At 39.8% G+C, this 11,853-nt stretch overlaps 1 protein-coding gene across 1 annotated transcript; it reads right to left on the bottom strand.

Annotated features, from left to right (window-relative positions):
- Positions 1-1,084: 1,084 nt before the first annotated feature.
- Cln7 (CLN7/MFS domain-containing 8) lies at positions 1,085-5,549 on the bottom strand (the record flags this gene model as incomplete). The annotated part of the gene is made up of 5 exons (XM_028300940.1): positions 1,085-2,460; positions 3,448-3,718; positions 3,914-4,160; positions 4,313-4,636; positions 5,282-5,549. Coding segments are annotated over 5 exons (1,419 nt in total), but the record flags the coding sequence as incomplete, so codon positions are not given.
- Between the last annotated feature and the right edge of the window lie 6,304 nt (positions 5,550-11,853).

Raw genomic sequence — 11,853 nt, 5'->3', positions numbered from 1 at the left:
CTTTGTGAGCGAAATGTACACCGAAAATGTTATATTGTATGCCACTGACGTTTATGACGTTACATCAATGACTGAGACGACAGACTACAACTAGCATTATTTTACTGAGTTCGAAAGATCTTTGACAAAATAGTATAAAGTGATTACTCATATTACAGGTGTTATTGTATACGTTGAGGTATTTTGCAGGTATCATTACTAATAAGTCATAGGCATCTTGTCAAGACCAGTCTGATTTTAGTCTCAAGATTAATCACAGTCACAACTCACAAGTGCATGGTAGGTAGTAATATATGCGTGCCGAGTTGCTCTTAGAAACAAACGTAACAATATTATAGAGGTATTATTAGGGTACAAAGGGTTTTCTCATAACAACTTACTTAAACGCGTTAGTCCTTAATCTATTTAATTGTAGTAAATTTTGCTGTGATAATAATAATGTTAATAAAAATGTAAATAATCGAAAAATATAATCTAAATAAATTTATTTATTACTGACAAGTTTTATATTTTATTATCATCTTAATCTAGTAAATAAAATAACCTTTACACCAATTACCCATTTAATTAAATATAAAAAATATGATACATTCACCTACTGTAGGACTGAATATCTATCAAAGAACTTATTTTTAATTAGGCATCTATTTTATAATGATTAATCAAAATACACCTAAAAATAATTATTTTATTTTATACACATATTTATAAAGAAGAATAAATAATAGCTGTGTGTTATCGGGGAACTATGTACATAAATACAAACGATTTGAGCTACTCCCACGTTTCCTTAATTTCAATTAAATACACCTACTAACATACAAACTGTATAATTATTTAAGTCTGTATTACATTGCACAAATAGGTAATATGGCATTCTAAGAAATAATTTATTATATCTTTCTATATTTATTTATTACACTCAGTCTTACGATTCCTAATGCCTTCACTTACTTATCAGCTACCGTATCACATAGTCACTATCTAATTATTTATTCGATTAGGGAACCATTATGCCGTTGTAATATAAGCAATATATTACAATAATATTAACAAATAAATTGGTCAAATTGTTGGCTCTTACTAAAATATTTTTCGATTGAAATATAGGTACGCTATATTATATTCAAAACACTTGTTTATTACAAGAATCTATAAGGATTTTTAAAATTCCTTTTTAAGTGGACCTTAGAGCCATTTTATTGTTAAGGGATATGACCCCGGAAATAAGTACTTTTCATTCATGATTAAATTATTTACAGTGACATCAATATTACAGCTTGTAAGGTTAAAACATCATGTTTTGAGCCTTGACACCTTAGCAATTCTTACTGTTCATTTGGAATCTTGAGATCATTCAAGTTGCAGAGCATTCAAAAGACAAATAATAACTTTTGTGACAGTGTTAGCTAACAAAATGCTAAATCCGTGTGTGTGCAGGCGCTGTCACTGTTTACTTGTATGACGCAAAATATATTTTTCCTTCTCGTTAAGGAAAAAATACCTACCAGAGACTAATCGGCTAATCATTTACTTCTTCTTTGTAAACTTATTACAAATAACGGCATAGGGCATATCTCTTAATGCTGTCCAGTCAAATAGAACTTAATATTTGGCTTGACCACTAACTATGGTTATTTTATGACTAAATATTTAGTTAAGTACTTGCTTGATCTTGTCTATAATTATTGCACTTAAATTCTCGTACTTTGAGCGCTTCATAAATATAAATTGTACGAGTATAAACTGCAACTTTAGCCAACAGTCTGACATGACGACAACTAGAGGGTAATTCGACGCACGACAGGGTAATGAGCACGACTCGAACGGTCATAAAGTTACTTAAGCACTTTAATCTACTCTATCACTCGACACTCACTATCTCTGATAACGGATAAATAGACATTTTCATGTTTAAGAGTAGGCGCACACCGTTGATTTTTAGTTGGCCGATAGTTGTGCCCGATTGTAATTGTATGAAGAATCGGCCAAATCGAATCGGCGTAGTGTGCGCACTCCCATACATGCCCATACTGATCAACTGCCCGACTAAACTATCAACGATAGTAAGAAACATACAACGGTGTGCGCCTACTCTAACTTTCGGGCATTCGTCGAGTCGCAACAGCCCGGGTTAAGCTCACGCCGATGTCACGTGGCTTGCGCTTCTGTTTTTTCCACGTGTATCGAGTCTGGGTCTCCGTCGGCGGGCGCGGGCGCAACCAGCGGCAGCAGCTCTTGCGCGGCGGGGGAGGGGGCGACGGAGGGGGCGGCGGGGGGCGCGGGGGGCAGCAGGCGGCCGTACACCAGGCGCAGCGCCAGCAGCGCGGCGAAGGTGAGCGCGGCCGTGCTGCCGAAGGTGGCGTCGGGCCCGCGCCGCGCGTACACGCTCGCCACGAACACCGGGCCCAGCGCGCGCGACACGCAGCCCGCGCCCGTCAGCACGCCCATCCACACGCCCTGCCACATCATCCACATCACCAGGGACTCACACACGGCATAATTACAAATGTAATTATGCCGTGTGTGAGTCCCTGGTGACCTGCAATACAGGCTCTTTCAGAACCTACTTCAGGCACCAGTCTTCACAATACGGGTATATGATATGCCAGGCCAAAGCACCGATTAGCATACTAGCAAATAATGTATCACAGAATGACAAACTATCGTATCTTTCCTATGTGCTGTCGTGTGTACCTAATATCTTGTCAAATAATTTATTTTGTTTTATTCAGAAAACAAACAGCTTACAAATATATAAATTGCATAGATACAGTGTAGTTGGTCAAAGATAGTCCTCTATATAACCAAGGGTTATAAAATTTAACAAATTTTAATTATACGTAGAAGCAAAGAGAAAAAAATGGATAGAAAGAAGTTCGAAGAAATTTTACTATAGGTCAGAGTATAGATCTACAATCAGTTTATATAGATATACCCGATTCATGTTATCATAAAACCATCGAAGAATATCGATTGAACACGATAATCCGTCTCTTAATGCCAACTTTAAAACGTTATAGTTACTCGTATCTTGCCATATTTGCGATATCAAGATCTTTACGAGAACGATCAAGTTTTTGTGTCTTTTTGCTTTCTAATGAATTCAGAAAGTCACGGTTGGTGTCTTCATGAAATCTGAGACACAATCACTAAGTAGATAAGATAGATACGTGAAATGCAGCAGAAAATAATATTCTTATTTTTATTATACCTACATAAAATAACCTGTTTTACCAGTAGATTTCGCAATCGCTTAACTCAATTTATTTGCTTTAGATGCGCGTGACAGGCGTGCCTTGTTTGCCAGCACTCCTATTACGAAATTACTTTCTAAAGGTGCCCTACCCAAATTATTTTATCAATGATAGCGATGGATTACTTATTCACGAATGATACACATTTTATTCGATAACAGTTCTTTCAAACTTTCAAAATAAAACTTACCTGAGGCCTCGGTCCGAGAACCTTCGAAAATATCGTTTGTATGAGCGTGACCCCGAGCGAGTAGCCCACGGACACGAGAGCGTAGGCGATGAAGAACTGCGTGATGGTGAGGCCGCGGGAGTCCTGGCACCAGGGCTGCGCCTCCTGCGGGCAGCCGCCGCCCGCCTCGCGCGCGCCCGGCGGCGCCAGCGGCGGCGGGCCCGGGCCCCACGGGATGCACAGCAGCGACGCCAGCCCCGTCAGCAGGAAGCCGCCCCACAGGAGAAGAGCGCTGTAACCAGTGCGCCGGATTTATCAGTTTTCTCACTACGACTACTTTCTCTGTCTTGTCTCTAGGTTGGTCAGAAAAACATTAAAGCAGTTTTTTAGCTTCTCCAGGCGAGCTCGTCCATATCTCAAAAGGGTTATAGCAATTCTTAATTTTATCAACTTGAGCTGCCCGTAACGACTGGAGAGTGGCACTCACCGCTCCTCGAAGAACTTGGTGAGCGGAGATATGAGCGCGAAGGTGACGCACGCCAGCACGGCGCCGGCGCTCATGAGCGCGCCCAGGTACTCCAGCGCCTGCTTCTTGCTCCACGCGAACTGGTCCATGGTGAGGCTGGACGCCAGCGTCTCCAGCAGCACGAAGTTGAACACCAGCACGAAGAACGCACCCACCAGCGTCCAGCTGCTGACCAGGTCGGGCTTCATCGCTTTTAGAGCTTCTTTTTCTGTAATAATAATTGTCACCAGTGGTGTATCCGTGCAAATCAAATGCCTAAATATAAATATCCTGAAAGCTTAAGCCTAATTTCTATTATTCAAAGAATATACTTTCTTGAGAGTTGAAACTGAAATTGGAAACAGAGAAAATAATACATGCCTGAGTTTTTGCCCTGAGCGAGCATCGCTTCCCTGGCCGCTATGGTGCGCTCCTTGAAGCACCACGGCAGAAACAGCACAAAGTTGACGATGCCAAGCACCGCGTTAATCCAGCCCGCCGCCGTGTACATGTCCAGCCGCAGCGCCGCGGGCGCCCCGGGCGGCGCGTACGGGGCCCCGGGGCCCAGCGGCGCCGCGGCCGCCTGCAGCGCCGGGCCCACCACGAAGCCCAGCACCTGCGCCAGCGACACGCTGGCCACGGCGCGCGTGCGCTCGCTCACCAGCGTCGCCGCTGAGAGGTAGGACCGCGCCACGGCTATATTTGCTGTCGGACAATAAGTATTGTCAGGTAAGACGACGAGAAAACACACCTATTTACTAAATCATGAGACTATGTTTATAGCCCACATATATATCACATAGATAGTAAATCGCATCTCCCGCGACAAGCACTTTCAAACGTATGGATTCGCACTTCTCACCAATATTGGAACCATTTAAAAGCCTAGTTTTAAATTTCATTTCATTAAAGGAAAGGTTTTTTTTTTACCCCAAAAATATGTCTTTAGAAGGATCCAGAGTCACTTCTTCAAGAAATAGGTAGTAACGCTTGAGCCAACTTTTATGGCTATAAAACTGTTAAGTTGGGATTAATCGCTATCCATCTGTTAAAGAGGACACGTGAGATCATTATTTGGTTTTGTAATCATAAAAATTGGTCTAATTGATCCCAGAGGTGAGCCCAAAGTGAGATCTTTTTTCAAGTCACATTTATGGTTTATGTTAATCATTTGTTAAGTATTGGGCTTTCAAATAACACCAATATTGTTGGGGCACCATGATTGTGTCAGAAGAAAATCTTTAAAGTTCGCGTCGCGGAAGGTGCGATTTATTTGATGTTGAGTGTAGGTACTAAGTAGTTTTAAAGCACATTTAAAATAGAGTGACCTAGCGTTCATAAATCGTGTACCTGAGCTGACGCCGACGAGGAACCGCGCCAACACCATCCAGTACCTCGCGTAGGGGCGCGTGAGGTGCAGGTTGGCGTAGAGCGCGCTCGCGAGCACGAAGAGCGCGAGCGTGGCGAGCAGCGGCGCGCGCGCCGACGCCGCGCGGTTGGCCCACAGCCCCAACAGCGGCGAGAACAGCAGCTGGCCCAGCGGGTTCGCGCCCACCGCCAGCCCGAGGATCTCCTTCTTCGAACCCGGCTCTAACTGAAGCAATCGAAGAAAACACTGTTAGTCGTATTCTTATTTCTATCAGCCTCTTCCCAGGTAATTTGAAATAGGTACATATATTTTATATATTCATTATTGAATTATACAAAGTCGTATATTAATTAAGCATGAAGTCCGCCTTATGTACCTACATTTGTTTTACGTGCATATAAGTTTAAAATAAATAAATAATAAGTTGGTTATTTCACCAACACATTAACATTAAATTACAATACTATATTTATTTATCATACCTAGATTACGTTTAAATATAACTCAAGCATGTATTTACAGTTAATAAAGATAAGCAAAGCATTGTTTCTTGAGCGTGTTGAACGTCAACTAGCTGATATAGGTACTCGTACCTACTGATGGCTACAATATAACTAGAACAAGTCTTCAGTCTGGTGGCCGGTCGAGAAAGCATAAATTGATTGACTCAATTTCTGAACAGTTATTTGTATGAGTAGTTTGTATGGAAAATCTTGGAAAATTGTGTGTCCGTACAGTAAAATATTATTTAAACTCTTCGCTCTACAGCGGGGTTCTGTTGTGAGCGTAGATCTCAAAAGGTCGCTTAAGTACATGCGTGAATTGTTTCAGTGGCCTCTCATGTCAGCCTTTGTAATCGCGTGTACAGCGCCGCGAGAGGAGGCATTATTGGCTCGTGGTTCGCAGGCTACCATTAGCCACGTCCGGCGCAGTGACTGGCAGCAGTCATTTATCGCTGCCGCTAATTCGGCACAGTTAACGCTTGAGATTAATCCTTCAAGCTCCGCGAATCTAGACACAATAGATAATCAATTGTTATGACATTAATTAATGCCGTCCTGGGACTCAATCGGTTAACTACTATAAATGATTACCTACGCGAATGCTAAACGCAAGGGAGACTGATAGTTAAATCAATAAAATAATAATGATCCGAAATCAATTTTTAGGTGGCGGAATTGCAAATTGAAATACGTACTTTAGGCTTTTATTTTCCTTTGTTATCTTAATCACGTGATGTTGTGTTAAAAAAGTTTTGATTAATGCTATTTAGGACTTCTTGGCAAGACAGTAAAGCACCATGTTTAGCTTTGTTTTATTTTATAAAATTTGTTTACCGCGTTTACCCGCCTAATTAATGTGTTATCATCACAGATTTGGATTAGCTTAATCTGTGGTACCTGGGTACCTAATAATGGTGGATTATTATTCATAAATACTTAGTTCGTGCATGCGCATGATTGTAGACAAAAACAATACATTGCAACATCCCTTTTTTTTTAAAGATCTTTCAAGAAGTCGCAGCCGCGTCAGGTTTCACGTGTAAAGTGCCACATCTTTACTGAAATTCAAGGAAAAGAGAGGATATGATCATTTATAAAGTATTGTCAGTATTTTTATCAAACATCCATCACTCATTTTGATTACTTGAAATGTAGGTAATCAATTTATTTGACACTCTCTGCGGCTAGATGTGCAAACCGCATGAAGCCAATATTAAAACAAAACAAGTTTCACTTATTCACACACAGTTAGCCCGACATTAAGGTATGAAAATATAAAGCATTGACATTTTCATGGACACTGTGTTCACTTGTTCAGGTAACTTTACTTACTTTACAATTTTTCTTTACAAAACATACTTTTATGAATTTAGAAACTGTTCAAGCAAAAGAAAAACAAATTTTCATACCTACTTATGATACTGTAAGAGAACTAAATGTTTGTGCACCTACCTACTGTCAATGACATACCACTATAAAAACATCTTAGCCTACTGTTAAAGAAATTCAAAACAATAGACGAGTCCGCCGCGCGCGCGACCCCTGCCCTCGCGTCCTGCCTCTAGCTAGAGCTAGAGATGAAACGGATATCCGGTAACTATCCGGTAGGCCGGATATCCGGCCTAAATTTACTATCCGGCCGGATACCGGATAGTAACTCACTATCCGGCCGGATACCGGATATTAAAAAACTACGACAATTTCCTATTAATAAAATGAAATACATTAATATTTGAGGTAAACATCAATAAAATGGCATAAAATAATGACGGCTTTTATTTAAAGTCCAAAAAGTTACAAAAAAACCATATATATGTTACGGTTAAAGTGATAAATGTGAAAATTATGAATAATCGCCGGTTATTATGAATAATTACCACATGATTTGGTAAATGTGAATAATATAAGATCATTTATGTGTGTATAAAACTAAATAGGCGGCTTGGGGGGGGCCCAGGGCCCCCCCCCGCCGCACCTTAACCTATTTTTCACTTTAAATCAAAACAATGTGGTATAGGTATTATGGTAAAGTAATGTTACGCAAGAAACAGTCCAAACTCATTTTGCGAAATTGTANATCAATAAAATGGCATAAAATAATGACGGCTTTTATTTAAAGTCCAAAAAGTTACAAAAAAACCATATATATGTTACGGTTAAAGTGATAAATGTGAAAATTATGAATAATCGCCGGTTATTATGAATAATTACCACATGATTTGGTAAATGTGAATAATATAAGATCATTTATGTGTGTATAAAACTAAATAGGCGGCTTAGGGGTGGCCCAAGGGCCACCCCCGCCGCACCTTAACCTATTTTTCACTTTAAATCAAAACAATGTGGTATAGGTATTATGGTAAAGTAATGTTACGCAAGAAACAGTCCAAACTCATTTTGCGAAATTGTATTAATATATGATATCAAAACGTTTAAAGTGTGAGGCTGTACATGAGCGCTGTACACGAGCCGATGTTCTCTTTTATGATATTCGTTAGTACTAAGGATACATTATGAAATAATCACTGATAAATGTGACTTATTTATCACTTTTACCTCCCCTGTCGGTAATTATTCATAATAACCGGCGATTATTCATAATTTTCAATTTATCACATTAACCGTAACATATATATTAATTAAGGCCTTTAAAAAAACTAATTTCTTTTTCTGGGCTATTCACTCTAATGACGAATACATAAATAGTAAATATCTGTTAATGTCGAAATATTGCCAAATAAAATAGGCGATTTTTTTTTCACCGATGGTCTGATGTCATGATGCAGTTCAGTCAGATTATGCAGCAAGTAAACTAATTTAATTTTCGCTATTCAATCACACACTCACGATGGCAACCGAAATCGCCCGAATTGGTCTGCCCCCTAGATAAGTGGCAAAATCTGACATTCTATTCGAACTGATTCGATTTTCGAAGTGCGACTACTCTAGTCTACTAAAAGAACCACTGATCGTGTTCGAAACACCTGTGCGGCGCTAAACTCGTCACGACATGCAACAACACAATGGGGCACAACTATCCGGCCGCCGGATATCCGGCTATCCGGCCTAGCAGCTGGCCGGATATCCGGTATCCGGTATCCGGCCAAACAACTATCCGTTTCATCTCTACTAGAGACACATTTTGATTGTATAGTGCTATTTTTATATTGGATACCATTATAAGTACTTCTGAAACTACTAACCCACTATGGAAAGTAATTTCTGAAATAAAAAATTATTATTATTACATATTTTGTATCTCTCCTGTGGATAAGCACGGCGCAGAGGCCGGTCCTTTTGGAAGGCGTTTATGGGGATACATATTTGAAAAAATATTTACATAAAAGACCATACATTCTCATACAAGGTACTCTTGGATACATAGTTTTATTGCTAACTCTGTAGTTTAATACAAGTGAAATAACAAAGTTCAAAGTCTATTTGAGCAGACTTTTATATAATTATGCGAAATTTGGCACGAATTATACCTTAATTTTAAATAATTATACTTATTATATTTTAAGAACTTTTCTATGACAAAAAATTGTTTCAAGAAATCAACAAGGTAGGTACCTACCTAAATAATATTAGTTTAAATGATCACTACATCCCAACTATATATATATATATAATATTATATAAATATAAATAATATTATAAATGCGAAAGTAACTCTGTCTGTCTGTCTGTCTGTCTGTCTGTCTGTCTGTTACGCTTTCCCGCTTAAACCTCGCAACCGATTTTGATGAAATTTGGCATAGAGATAGTTTGAGTCCCGGGAAAGAACATAGGATAGTTTTTATCCCGGTTTTTGAAACAGGGACGCGCGCGATAAAATTTTTCTGTGACAGACAAAATTCCACGCGGGCGAAGCCGCGGGCGGAAAGCTAGTACTATTATAAAACAAAGTAGCTTTCCTATCTGTCTGTCTGTCCCTATGTAGGTATGTTTAGATCTTCCAAACTACGCAACGGATTTTGATGTGTTTTTTTTTTAATGATAGAGTGATTCAATCAAAAGGAATTTTTAATTATTGTGCGAAGCAAAGGGCGGGTCGCTAGTAAATAATAATTATTTTCGTTCATACTTCGTGAAATTAATTTCTTTGCTATGTATTAGGTGTCTGTTAAAAATTATTTATTTATGTTAGGTACAGGATCTTTTTTTTTTAATTTGTGTAGGTCACTGTATGTGTAAATTAGAGTTGAAAACAAAGGATACTTAATCCTTCAAGGCCCGCGAATCTAGACACAATAGATAATCAATTGTTATGACATTAATGAATGCGGTCTGGGACTCAAGCGGTTAAGTGCCCTATTAGTTTGGTCCAGATTCATTTTGAAAAGTGCTAAGTAATTTTGGTATATTACGTAATTTTATTTTAAACTTGCTAGATAGGTATTCTGTGAATTACATTCCCGCCTAGATAGTGAGCAGTTTCACACAGGTTCATGGCTCAGATCATAGATGATCTGAGGTTCATGGGTACGTTAATGTGAAAATGCCTACGAACTTAAGGTCTGACAAAATCCTCGTTGTAAACGCTCAATAACAATGGGAATATAACGAATTGTTTTCCTCACGCTTTAGATAATTATTCTTGATTGCACGCCACACAAATATGACAACTCCAAGAAAACAAAAATTAAAAACATCAGTAGCTGAGGACTTATGTAGAAGATTCACGTGACTGCAATGTGAACTAGTAAATCCAAAGTTCATTTATTACCAACTCGACAACAAATCGTTTACTAACGAGGTTTTATACAATGTAGATCTTGCGGTCTAGCTTGACGCCACCACTGTACCTACTCTTTTAGGTATGTTCTTTTAATACGAGTAAATATAAGTCAGAATTTATGACGTGATATCAAAGTAAAAGTTTCAAAGTTTATATCAGTACTTAGGCCCTTTCCTTATTTTCTTGGCTTATTCACACAAGTTTGGGGATTGATGAGGCGGCGCTCCCCGAGCCGAATCAAACTCCGGTTAGTGTTACACGGTGTATATTGTAAACAGCAGTAGCAGGTGGTTTACACAACGAGGACACGTACATGTGATTGTATAGCGATGGCACTGGTTAACGAGGCGTATACACAAGTGTTATACGGCGAGTTGTGATGTATTTTACAAGTATTTACACAGAAATCAACGGATGGTAGCGTTGTTTTTCCAAGGCGCCAAAAGTAGTGGCGGTCGAGAAAAATGATCTGTCAAATGTCAGATTTTGACAGGACAAGTTTTTGAGGTGCGTTCAGAAATACAAAGTCACCGAACGCCACACCACCCCCCCACGGAGAAGGATAATTAAGAAAAAAAGAAGTATTCATTTTGTTGCTTAAATTTAACGTGTCTACCGGCACGGGTGGTATATGGTTGTTTTCCAATTACATCAGTATTTTCAGGGCCAGTAGCAGATTGCGGCTCTTCGGCGGCTGGTGACAACTGGGGCTCTTCGGATGTAGGTGTGGATTGTGTTTGAGTGGTCGAGGTGGGTGACTTTGGTTCTTCTGGATCTTGATTGTTTGTACTGGTGTGTTCGACGAAAGCTGGCTTGACCCGATCTATACTGACGGTGGCTTTCCTACCTTTTATGTCAATTGACAAGGTTTTTCCGTCTTTAGAGCGTTCTAGGATGGGGTATGGACCAGTATAGGGGGGCTGAAGGGGGCGGCGGACCGAATCGTCACGCAGAAAAACATGAGACGCTGAAGTGAGTTCCTTGAATATGAAAGTGGAAGGGACACTGTGACGAGATGCTGGAATTGGCCTAGCATTGGCCATTTGTCTGCGCAGTTTGGTTATGAAATTTGAAGAGCTTTCGGATGCATTAGTGCTAGTATCTTGAACGAGCAATTCTCCCGGCAACCGTAGATTTTCTCCGTAAAGCATTTCGGCTGCTGTGGCTTTTAGATCTTCCTTAAAAGCTGTGCGCATCCCAAGCAAGACGAAGGGCAAGGATGTAACCCACGAAGTGTCGTGGCACATGAGTGCAGCTTTTAACTGTCGGTGGACCCGCTCTATCATGCCGTTAGCGCTTGGATGATATG

Source organism: Ostrinia furnacalis, unplaced genomic scaffold, assembly GCF_004193835.3.
Source record: "Ostrinia furnacalis isolate ACB-3 unplaced genomic scaffold, ASM419383v2 OfSCF0831, whole genome shotgun sequence".
Classification (NCBI taxonomy): Eukaryota; Metazoa; Arthropoda; class Insecta; order Lepidoptera; family Crambidae; genus Ostrinia; species Ostrinia furnacalis.
The sequence above is the reverse complement of the archived record's forward strand: the minus strand, read 5'-3'. Positions and strand labels throughout refer to the sequence as shown.